General features: G+C 40.6%; 1 protein-coding gene across 1 annotated transcript; it reads left to right on the top strand.

Annotated features, from left to right (window-relative positions):
* The first annotated feature begins 243 nt into the window (after positions 1-243).
* CHRNA6 (cholinergic receptor nicotinic alpha 6 subunit) lies at positions 244-11041 on the top strand. Its single transcript, XM_033084894.1, has 6 exons — positions 244-541; positions 3443-3582; positions 4299-4343; positions 5368-5477; positions 5620-6604; positions 9572-11041. The coding sequence occupies exons 1-6, from the start codon at positions 463-465 to the stop codon at positions 9692-9694; spliced, it is 1482 nt and encodes a 493-aa protein (XP_032940785.1). The 5' UTR covers positions 244-462; the 3' UTR covers positions 9695-11041.
* The last annotated feature ends 1515 nt before the right edge of the window (positions 11042-12556 follow it).

A 12556-nucleotide genomic window follows, 5' to 3' on the forward strand; every position in this document is an offset into this window, starting at 1 on the left:
TAACCTCTGCGTGTTCTGACGGACTCAGGTGATCAGCGGGTGTAGCTAAAGCAGCTGATTTAGCACAGCGAGAGTTCTTAACCCTTGGGTGAAGGGCTGAGTGAATGCTCCCCCTGCTCCTTGGTGGCTGTCCTGTGTCCTGCTTCCCTCTCTCTCCTGCACTCTCTGCACTCTCACACATTCCCCGAGGCAGGGGTGCACTGGAAATGTAAAGTCACCTGATAGGATGCTGCCTGGCTCCCTTCGCTCTGCGCGGCATAAGCTCTCCTTGCCTAGTGGTGGTGAAAGCAACTCTACAAGGCTTTGCTCTGCTCAGCAGGCTGCAGAGTTTGCTGCAGATGCAAAACAGAAATCCATCCTGCTACTGCCTACTTACCATCAGGAGGTTTATATGTCTTCTTGCCTTTTGTTTCTTCCCCCAAACCTCTGTTCTCAAAAGGAAGCTCTATTCTGCTGCTAGCAATGCATCCTGAGACGTGGCTATGTTGTCGTTGCCCTGCTTTCTGTGTGTGGGCAATCGTGTTCACATCTTTGATTAAAGGTAGGCTCTCTTTGATACCAGTTTCTAGAGTATTTTCTAGTTACTGTCTCTTCTTCTGTTTTCTTGAATGAATTCAATGTAAAGCTTCCACCAGCTATTTCTAAACTGAAATCTGTAACATTTCAACAGTATTTGAAAAGAGCTAAAGCAGTCCTAGTTTTCCAATGTAAAACTCTTCATTTATGTTTGATGACTAATGGAAGAACTGTTTCTAGAAAAAAATAGAAATGGGTTAGGGGTCCTAGTAAATTCATTTGGTGCTTGTATTTGCAAGTGCTTAAATAATGCAGGCTTTGGATGTGCGTGGTTGGTACTGACACTTTCAAAATTAAGAACTTGATCTATTGTTGTTCACTGTTGTTTATGATCTGTGTTTTAAATATGCTGCAGTCATTTCTGTTCACAACTCTCACTGAGTTTAGCAGGATTTTTTGCTTTTAGGACACATTTGTTTTGAAAGTCTCACTTCTGCAGATGACCAAGATGTGTATTAAATATAGTGCTTGTCTTAGCAAGGTGAGAAACTGTCTTAAAGCAGCACCATTAGATAAGACCTAAATACCTGTCTGGTTTTGTTACTTTATTTCAAAGCACGTGTCTATTAAGAAGCCACTGTGAAAATTTCAAATGAAACAGGATTTTAGACTAATTAACTTTAGTCTTCATGAGTCTTCATGTTCCCACAGTAGTTTGCTTCTAATCACAGTGTTATGAGTGGTGATGATGAAATCTGAAAAGGAAATTTTTAGTTCTTCTTTGAATGGAAAAATACATTATATAAAAGCATTCAGACTTTATAGACATTCACATGTCTTCTCTGAATGATGCTGAAACGATGAAATAAAACATCAAATTTTCAAAGTTTTCCTAGAATTTTCTTTCTATACATGCAAGTGACCAGTAGCCAGCATTTCATCTTGCAGTTATGATAATCCCCTGCAATTTCAGGATGCGTTGAATCACCTTAGAGGTGAAATCTCTTTTTCAAGAGCAGGGGAAGGACAGTCTAATCATGAAAGTGCAGCATAGTGAGACCAAGTGTCTCCCTGCAGGACATCTGCACATCCACAAGCCCTTGTGTTCACTGAAGAATATGTATATTGCAAATTTATGTCCCGTGCTGTGCCAGAGACTATGCTTCCTGTCACAAACCCCTTCTATGTTCAATATTTGCAATCATATAATGGTTGTTTGTCTGATGTGCTCTAGTGCAGTCTGGGACTAATGAAAAAACTTGTGAAAATGAGTCTGAAAACAAACTTTTCCTTAGTTTTATCAATAATATCTTTAGGATCATCATATAGCTTTGATAATATAGCTGTGTACAACATGAGAAGGAAATTGTGAATCTTGACCTTATAAAGTATTTTTATTTTAGGTGCTAAATTACAGTAATGTATTGCAATAGCAAAGTCATTCAAGAAAGTTGCTCTTCTGAGCTGATATTGCCAGAGCCAATAAAATTTAATATTTTCCTTTCGCAATCGAAGTGTATAGCCTTTAACACTATGAAAATAACTGTTTCAGCTTTGGACTATGTGTAACAGGTTAGGAGTATTCTTCTTAACTCTGCAGTGAGTCATCAGCTCAGTGTCTGTCACATACGTTGCTTCTTCTGAGCCTTCTGGTCTATCCTTCATTAATGAGGAGTTATAGCTGTGATCTGCTTGTTCCCATTACATATATGCATACTGTTCTATAAGAAATGTTAATATTTCCACTTTTTTCTTGTTCATAGAACTTAAAAAATGAACTTTCTGCAAAAGAAAAATTGTGCTACCTAAAGAGTGGAAATATCAATCATAGGGATAAAATGCAGTCATAATGTTTAAGATTAGGAAGCATCTTTGTAGTCACCTTATCAACTGATAGAGATTTTGATACAGTAGTTGCAGCCTCTAGCTTTTAATTTCTAAGTAGCTATACTTTTCATAAACACCAGGAAGAATCACAGTTCTACTTCTACTATCACATTTCTACGTCTTTCACACCGCCTCATTCTACACTGGTGTGATACCAGGATGGGCCAAATGCAAGCTCATAGGCTAAATCCAGCTTAGGAGACACAACCACTGAAGCCATTGCCTTACAATTTGAGGAAACAAGAGTAGCCAAAATTCTGCAGGAAGATGCTTTCAACTGATAGCATACTGGCAACCTCTCCTCTCTGTGCTCTGGTGGCTTTAAACATGGCCACAAATATAAGATCAAGAAATATTGCAGGTAACAGGGTGGTGTTTGCATCACTTAATTAGTGGTTAGTCTGAAGTTTCTTCTGTTTTCACTCAGAGTGAGGATTAAAAAATACGAAGGAGACAAATTTTCTCAAGTTTGGGTTTGGTTGTTTATGAAATCTTATCTAGAATACAGAAAGTTCAGCAACACTTCTAGCTACCAGCTAGAAGAGAGCAAAATGGAGGTGAATCCAGCTAGCTACAAGGTCTCTTAGAGCTAAACAGTCCAATAGAGAATTAACACCTCTATACTTTTGACCCAATAACCAAACTCCAGTGACCCTCAGTGCAGCGCTGTCCAACCAGAAACTACTACCTGAAACCGTGAAGTAGGAAGAAGAGCACCAAAAAGTAGACAACAACCCAAATCCTCCATCTTGTCCCATACCTATTACTGTATTACAAAACCCTCAAATTTAAAATCCCTCACCAGGTGATATCATACACTTCTATTTAACTATACACCCGTGACTTTAACTCCATCACTCAAATTTGGAAGCCTTATCCAAGGTCTCAGGTCAAAAGCAGTGTTCTCCAGAAAGCACAGAAAGCTCAAAAAGCCTCAGTTTCTGGGATCCAACAATAGCACAGACTAGTATGGTATCCAGCGCATTCTTCCCCTTTTTCTTACCTCTGACTTAGCTGTTCTTTTTCTTTACTGATACAGATACCACAGCCTGCGAATCAGAAGAACGGCTATTTCACAAACTCTTCTCCCAGTACAACCAGTTCATTAGGCCAGTGGAAAATGTGTCTGATCCTGTCACAGTGTATTTTGAACTGGCCATTACCCAGCTTACAAATGTGGTAAGACTCACTACAGAATACTGCTGAACTTTGGGGATGGTTGTAAACACTTGCAAATTGCTGAAGCAGGAGATGCAGTTGTGATGGCTACACGCATCCACAACTCTCCTATCTTTCATTTCATGTGTGTCTAAGTGCACATGCTGAGACCTTTGCTGTTCTTTCAGTCAGATGAGTTGTTCCAGTTGCTGGAACAAGTGGTTTGAATGGCATAGATTCATTTCATTACTCTGTAGCATCAAACCCCTCCGCCTCAGGTAGCAGCCCCGGGCTCTGTAAGGTAGTATACCTCGGCTCTAGAGGTTTGCATAGAAATCCAAAACACTGTGATACAGATGCCATTTTCCTTGAATCTCAACCCATTCTGTACTATGTCATCAGAGCCTTTTAAATACTGAACCCTGCAAAATGCACAGCCACTAGAAGAACCTTATTACTCTGGTACAGGTCAGAGCAATTCTAGGTTGTGTGCTCTCCAGATACTCAAATGCCCAGCAAAACAGCACAGCTTTCTGATATTTATGGGGAATAATTTTTCAGTAAAGTTTTGTTAATTTTTCAGTAGGGTTGCACATGGCAGTGTAAAATGTGTAAACCTCTTGGAAGATGCTAGACAAAATCTGTTATCAGTTAATGTGAAATTCTATTTTCCAGTATAATGGGCTAATTTTCTGGACAGCTCAGGATACTTTAACTGTTTATGCCTTTTCAAATAGGATGAAGTCAATCAGATTATGGAAACAAATTTGTGGCTAAGACACGTAAGTGATTGTGTTGCATTCCTCATGCATTTTGCATTGAAATTATGAAATGTGTATTACTTGTACATTACATCTATAGAATAAGCTTTTGTTTAGTATCAAGGATTTTATAAAAATAATAAGGAGAAGCTCCGCAATTGAAAAAGTAATTTCTTCATTCTTTTTACCGAGAAGTTACATCTTTTTTTCCTGTGGGATATATTCTTCTCCAACTTCATGATGATTGGTTTTCTTCTGGAAAATATAGCTGGATGTACTCCTTAAAAAATGATTAAATATGCAGCTTTGCAGTCCTAGGTCATCACCACCAAAATATTTATTAGAAAAAGGACATGCTTGCATTATTCCTGATAGTAGTTAGTGTTTTTATATAGATAAGGATCCTTAGAGGACCTAAATTGCTGAGAAAATATAGCTAACTTGCACCATTTTTTTCAGGCACTGATTGTGGCCCATGCAAAGTTTCCTGTAAGAAAAACAGTACTTAGGATAGGTGAGAGACCATGAGCATGGCCCCATGAGAGGGTAATAGACAGCAATGCAAGAGAGCTGCCATGCATCCCTTGCTGCCTTGACATGGTATTTCAGGACTCCTGTGGAGCCAATACTCTCTCTGGCAGCAGATGCCTGTTTGTGTGCAGGTGGGCCAAACGTGGGGCTGCTGGTCTCCTCTGGTGCTGCCCTCCTCTCACCTGTGGGTGCTGCAGCAGGACCCCTATTTCGTCTCGGCAGTGGGAGGTAACCTTTCACAGACAAGTCTCTCTGCTGATGTCACAAGACAGAGGAGAGATCTCCTCATGCCAGCAGTTCACAGCAATTGGCACCCCATCCTGTCACAGAGAAGGGAGTAGCAATCAGTGGGAGCAGTATTCACACATGTCCAGTGTTTCTGCAGGTCATGGCCTTGCTGTCTGTTGGACCATTGTCCCCTTCTCCACATGCTACACTTTACCATATTCCTGTCATTTTACAGATATTTGTTGATAATTTGAGGTTTAGCAATCCTTATCCATTCTTCTTACAGATTTGGAATGACTACAAACTGCGATGGGATCCCAGACAATATGATGGCATTGAATTTGTTCGGGTACCAGCAGATAAAATTTGGAAACCAGATATTGTCTTGTATAACAAGTATGATGATTCATTTTACCCATTTTATTAATTCCTTTGGATCTTTCTCTCAAAAATATCCCCTTGCAGCACCTGTGAAAGCACCTATTACATTTTACTTTCATGGTAATTTTTTTTGCCTTTGCCTCATTTGTCTTTCCAGTGCTGTGGGAGATTTTCAAGTTGAAGGCAAGACTAAAGCCCTCCTTCGCTATGATGGAATGATCACCTGGACCCCACCAGCTATTTTTAAAAGCTCCTGTCCTATGGATATTACCTTTTTCCCATTTGATCATCAGAACTGTTCACTCAAATTTGGCTCATGGACCTACGACAAAGCCAAAATCGATCTTCTCATCATTGGATCCAAAGTAGATATGAATGACTTCTGGGAAAATAGTGAATGGGAAATAGTTGATGCTTCTGGTTACAAACATGATATCAAATATAACTGCTGTGAAGAGATCTACACAGACATAACATATTCCTTTTATATTCGAAGGTTGCCAATGTTCTACACCATAAATCTGATCATTCCCTGTCTTTTCATCTCATTCCTGACTGTGCTAGTTTTTTACCTGCCATCTGACTGTGGTGAGAAAGTTACTCTTTGCATTTCTGTGCTTCTTTCTTTGACTGTATTTTTACTGGTGATCACAGAAACAATCCCATCCACTTCTTTAGTAATCCCCCTAGTGGGTGAATATTTACTCTTCACAATGATATTTGTGACTCTGTCAATTGTCATCACAGTGTTTGTCCTCAATATACATTACAGGACTCCAACAACACACACAATGCCCAAATGGGTAAAAACCATCTTTCTTAGCCTGCTCCCCAAAGTCCTGTTGATGCAGAGGCCACTAGAACAGCAGAAGAAAACAACCTCCAGAAAAAACAAGAAAGTATCAGACAGCAAGTTGGGCAAGACAAAGCACAGCAAGCACAAAGACACCAAACTGCACAAGGAGCAGCGGTGCAGTCACTGTGACAAGGCAACTGAACTCCCTAGCACCAAAAGACGGCTGAGCCATCAGTCACTGAAATGGATGGCAGAGCACATGGAATACTCCCCAGAGGTGAAGGATGTCATTAGCAACGTCCAGTTCATCGCAGAGAACATGAGGTCTCAAAATGAAACCAAAGAGGTAAGGGAGGTAACCATCCCATTAGGGCTTGTTTTGGTAGTGTTGAAACCAGTGGTGATGACAAGGTGGAGTGCCTGTGTGTGAAGATCAGGGGCTAGGACAGCAGGGCACTTAGGAGTCCTGGTAGGAGTCTGTTACAGACCCAGGCAGGGTGAACAGGCAGATAGTGCATTCTATGGGAGGCTGGAAGAAGTATCATAATCACCTGTCCTTGTTTTCATGAGGGACTTCTACTTGCCAGGAAACTACTGGGAAGTATAACACAGCAGAGAAGAATCAATCTAGGAGGTTCCTGGAATGACACAGGAGGCAAGCCAGCTAGGGAAGGTGCCCCACTGAATTCACTGTTTGTGAACAGAGAGACTAGTGGGAGATGTGACAGTTGGAGGCTGTGGGGGCAGCAACCACAGAATGATAGGGTTTTTAGTTTGGGGTAGAGTTATGAGGGGTGCCAGCAGAACTGGATCTCCAGCAGCTAGACATTGGCCTGTTTAGGAAATTGATTGCCAGAGTCCCTTTGGAGTGAGTCCTGAAGGTCAAAGGAGTCCATGAAGGCAGGACGTGTCTAAGAAGGAAATCCTAAAGGTACAGAAGCAGTAAGACAATTTGCTGGGGACGGAGACCGTCTAATGAGTTTGCTTATGTGAGGTCATAATTTTTTTTCCTATTTGGGATTACTGTTGTAGAAAATGGTGTACATTGGAATTTAAAGGATTCTGAGGCCACATCCTCATGTATAAATACAGGGAACTAAAAGAAGCTGCAAAAGGATTTTCTGACACCAAGAACACACAAGGAGCAGAAATTCTCTGACACTTCAAGATATTTTTTTAAAAGTGTTTAAAACCTAATGAAATACATACCTTTGATCTGTTCTGGAATTTTTGCTTTTGGTTTTGAAGTTTTTTAGATGCTCTGTGATGGTAAAATCCATTTCAAAGCTAAATACTGCTGTATTTATATTGAAAACAACAAAAACTTTGTAAGGGAAATGTTGATATGCATACTTTCTATCAGAATATTTAGATGAAACTCATACAACTTCTGTGAAACCTAAAGATGACCTGTATTCTCCCCTTTCTTTATGCCCTGCAGAAAAAGTTTCATCTGAAAGCAAAATCTATAAATTTCCAAATAAAGGAGTAAAGTTAAGATGGTGACGGAATTCACAGAGTGAGCATGTAGTACATGCCAGCCTGAAGCTAAAGACAGGAATCTATTGCCACAGAGGAGGATGGGGATTGAGCTGAGCCCTTCTTAGAGCCTATGGCCTTAGGGCTTTTCTTAACCCAAACATTTCAGCCTTCCTCTCATTATCACACCAGCTGCGTAAAACGTATCCATGCACTGATTCAGCTGTTTTCTGTGATGCTCTCTAAAAATAAGTCTTGCATGCAGTCATCCAAATAACTTGCTCTGGAGAAGTCCTCCTTTCCTAGTTTTACTGATTTTCGTTTTGCAAATCTCTCCTGCCACATGATATTTTATTCTTAGTCCAGTGTGTTCGTGAGCATCTTTGTATCTTACCTTTCAGAATATACTAGAGATGGAAAGCGTGATTTTTCATTTACAAAAATCCCATTTTCAGGAAAAAAACAGGATTTGTTCTCAGGCAAGCATTGAGAAAAATTATTCTGGAGGCTGCTTCTGTTTCAGCCAGATATACAAAGCAATATGGGTGGTGTTATGTACTAGTTCTATATAAATAAAAGCCCTTTAAAAATTGTAGAATCATTTACAGCTGTTGGAGTTTATCCTGCATGTTCTTTCATGCAAAGTACAGCTTCCATTTCTGATTTTCAGAAGTCTTTCAAAATTCTTCCCCGCCTACCAGCCTGTTTCTATCCATGGTCATGTTACTACCCTGGCCACCCTCTTTTTCATAACATCCCTATCACTCAACCCAGCATTAATGACTATTACAGCTATCCTCTCAGCAGCCCTGGGAGATTGGATAGGATTAAACATACAAACAACATTTTTTAACATTTGTTAAAATACAAACTTACTTTATTTATCTGTTTCTCACAGGTAAATAATAATAATAATAAGGAAAATAATTCTGGGCTGAATTGCCATTATCATTACTTTACAACTTCAAATTTACCCTACTTAAATTTTACTTATACTCCCCAATACCTGCTGCAGTATTCCTCACCATCAACACTATCAAAATCGTCCTTCTTGGAGGAAAATATAATAACATTGGGAAAATAAGTGGAATCCCTCAGCAGAGAGCTCTTTAGTCACTAGTTTATATAGAAGAGCATTCATTTCTTCTGATGCAGTGTTTCTCATGCAGTACAAGTTTAAAAGTGCAGTTTAAAGGACAGCAACTTCATTGAATGTGGTTCTAAGGTCTGTCTCTGAGCTGTACACAATTCACTCTGTCTTGCCTAGCACATCATACTGCAGTTTGCTCAGTTGGAACCCTCAGTTGCTTTGCTGTAGTCCATGCATGCATGTGTCCCCAGTTTCCTGAAATAATTTGGGCTTGATTGGCAAGGCAGTGTTTCAAATCAGACTGTGCAAATAGCAAACTGTGTCCTGTGTGGTCTGTCAGGATAAATCCTTCAACAGGGTTTAATGATGTGCAGTTGTGGTGGCTGTGCCTGCTGTTAAACTACCCTACTCTGCACCCACCACATGATCAGGTTTTATTTGTTAATAGCAGCATCACAAACATGGATGGGCTGCCCTCAGACTCGAATATTTAGAGCAATTCAGCAGACTAGGACAGTGTTGTATGTTCTCAGCCAAAAGTGGTAAAATACCATTAGAAAATCAGCCTACTCTGCAGACTTGAAAACAGCAGCAACTATGAGCATGCCAAGCAACATTCGTGAGTTGCCTGTGTTTTTCCTCACATTCAAAAGCACAAGGGCCATTTCTACTGCATAATGTCAACACACAATTTTATGTAATATTATATGAAATTTATCCTCCTCTTTTTTTATTCTCTTGCAGGTGGAAGATGATTGGAAATATGTAGCTATGGTGATAGACAGAGTATTTCTCTGGGTATTTATAATCATTTGTGTGTTTGGAACTGTAGGGCTCTTTATCCAGCCACTAATAGCAGAGGCGTAACTCGATCCACTGCTTTTTATTCACGTCTGATCTTATTTCATTTTCAGTTCAGAAAATGTCTTCTATTTCTCTCCTCTAACCTAACCCCTCTGCTCACCACCTCGTCAGGACTCAGCCACAGAGGGTCCCAGAACAATAAAGTATGTGTTTACAGTTATGTTTGAAATCGGCCAGATCTTAAACACTTAATTATACTTGAAGACAAACAGACTTAACATTCAAATGTGATTGCCATGTGAGGCATACAATTTGAAAACAACATGGCTTCTAAAATCTTTTAAAATATTTTTGATCTGCCACTTATGTTTCCATGTGACCAAAGTCCCCTTTATTTCCTGATAGTGAATACCAAGACCTTAATGAGCTTCAGTAGGATTTCCAAGCCACATATCTCATCACATTAATAGTGATCCTAGTCCACAGGTTCTGCTCTGAAACCTCATGCTTGCTCAGGCTCAGACATAAACCCGACAGAGAAGGGTTTGTCCCTGAGTAGCTACTTGTCACAGACAGAATTGGTTTGACAGCACTGGATTGCTCTAAGGTGTTTTTAAAACCCAAGACCAACCTAGATTATGCACATCCCAGCAGAAGAAGGCTGGATATCATGAAACTGTGCAAAGCTGAGCACCTTGTTTCAAACAGCTGTGCAGCAGTGTTCTGTTTCCTCTTCATTTGTCTGTGTTGTGTGGGCAAACCTGTAACCATAGGGTCACGTCCTTTGGGACTGAGATTGCTGTTCTGTAACCAGGTCCCAATTCTAGTGTCCTTCCTCCTGAAACTCTTACCAGATGTGTTCCTGATGTGGTTTCTATGAAATGTGGATGGTTTACCCTTAAGTCCCTAATTTGTTTATATTCCTGTAAGTTTTGTGCTGAAAGGTTGTTCTTTAGACAGCACCATTACAATTAAGCCAAATGGCTCCAAGAATACAGGACCCTTCCCTCTTATAAGAGCCTCTAAATTTAACTGTAGAGCGTCAGTGCAGTGTTTCCAGTGTCTGCCATGCATCAGTCTCTGCTCTGAACATCATCAATCCTTGGAAAGTAAGACTCCCTGTTCCCGAAGTCGTTGACTGACCTTTTACTCTTTTTTCATGTTTCGTAATAAAGAGAATATGAATGAATTAGTGTATATGGTAGAGGTAAAGGTGGAATGACAAGAATATAGCTGTTTTAATCCAGTCAGGATTGTAGAAGACCAAATAGAAGAAAACTATTATTTTCTGTAATCCCCCTGAATGTTGTTCAATTATGTAGTGATGACATACAGATGTATGAAAAAGCATGGTTTATTTTGTCAACCTATCAATTAAATGTCACTCCTGAGATACACCTTCTTGAAGAATTTGTGGTTTGGAGTTTTTTTTTTAGATTTCATGTTGTGAAATTTGTTTATAGATGCGGCTAAATTACATTTACTATATAGGCTCTTTAATCAGAAAGAAGGTGAGGGGAATGAAAGGAAATTTGAACAGGAGAGCTGAATTCTAAGCCTAAAAACTTCATTTCTGTGAAAAAGACATGACCACTAGCATTCACTGTTACACTCTATGACCATCCAAACCATGAAAATGTTGTGGCTGAAGGTGCATTGCATTGGTGTCTTAAGCATTGACAGCTACAACCCCACAGTCAATAATCTGACTTCAGCAAAATCCTTGATTGGCAAAGTCATCTTCTCTCTCTTTTTAGTGTACCATTTACCCTTCGTTTCTCCAACTCAGTAACTTTTGGGGCCATCTTTTGCATTTCTCAGCCATGTTTGGCACATTCAGTACAGGGAACCTAATGTTCTACTGCCAGCTTTGTGAAAACACTTGACGGATTATAGGGTGGAGATGGGGGATACAAGAAGCACATCAGCATGTCATCCTGAAGAAGGCTGCAGTAGGGGTGCCCCTGCAAGAAGACATGGAAGAGCCCACACAAAAATGACATTTTTGTTTTCCCCACCTCTTGTGGAAGTTTGGGAGACCTTCTGAATGAAATAACAAGAAGAGTTACAACTAGATCTGGTGTCATCCCACATGTTGACTTGGGTCACACATTGTGCACAGCCACACAAAAGGTCTCACCCCATCAGCTCCAAAGTCACATCAGCAACACCCCTTACTCACATGTCTCAGCGATGAGTGTACCACTCTTCTGTCCTGGAGAGTGATGGCATCTATGATCTAATTTTAAAAGAGCTCAACATCTCCTTACTTTCTTTTCCCAAGGGAGACCATTCTTCTAGTTTACCTCCACTAAAAGGCCCAGAAGAGTTTTTTATATCTATCTTTTGGTGAGTGGGCAATATGTGTGGTCTTGCCAAGCAGTGCCAATGTCTTGGCAAACCAGTGCACAGAAACACAGGTTGAGTTGGTAATGAGGCTAGTACTAGTTTTTTTCTTGAGATTTGCAATTTGCAATATTGTCATCCACAGGCAGAGCAGGTGGAGCAGAGGGAAGGCCCCATTGGAGGCCTGTATGCCCAAGTGTCCTCCCCAGTTGTGTTTTCAGTGGCAGACCTTTGTGGGGAACATGTTGAATGCTTTTTGTGGGCCAGCAGCAAAGAGATTTAGAGAAGCTCAGGATCAGGCAGCACAAGTGAATGAGCAGTGAGACTACAGATGTAACAGTACCTGATGCAATGCTAGGAAGACTCGGGGCCAGAAGCCATACCTGTGCAATTTCCATACATCTCCAGCACATGAGCTCTGCTGATCTTCCCCAGCACAAGCCAGAAAGAGCAGCTTGGCATCAGACAGAGACGTGTGAGACAGAGCCATGTGTTGCCGGCGGGTGGGCAACCGGAGTGTTGCATGGTGGAGACAGGACCATCTGTCAGATGGACACCTGAGGCAGTTGCCCAGGAGAG

This window comes from Catharus ustulatus, chromosome Z (genome assembly GCF_009819885.2).
Source record: "Catharus ustulatus isolate bCatUst1 chromosome Z, bCatUst1.pri.v2, whole genome shotgun sequence".
In the NCBI taxonomy this organism is placed as follows: Eukaryota; Metazoa; Chordata; class Aves; order Passeriformes; family Turdidae; genus Catharus; species Catharus ustulatus.

Coding starts and splice junctions, on each gene's coding strand:
- CHRNA6 (XM_033084894.1), top strand. CDS start 463: ATGCATCCTGAGACGTGGCTATGTTGTCGTTGCCCTGCTTTCTGTGTG. Junction 542..3,442: donor GTTCACATCTTTGATTAAAG/GTAGGCTCTCTT, acceptor TTACTGATACAG/ATACCACAGCCTGCGAATCA. Junction 6,605..9,571: donor CTCAAAATGAAACCAAAGAG/GTAAGGGAGGTA, acceptor ATTCTCTTGCAG/GTGGAAGATGATTGGAAATA.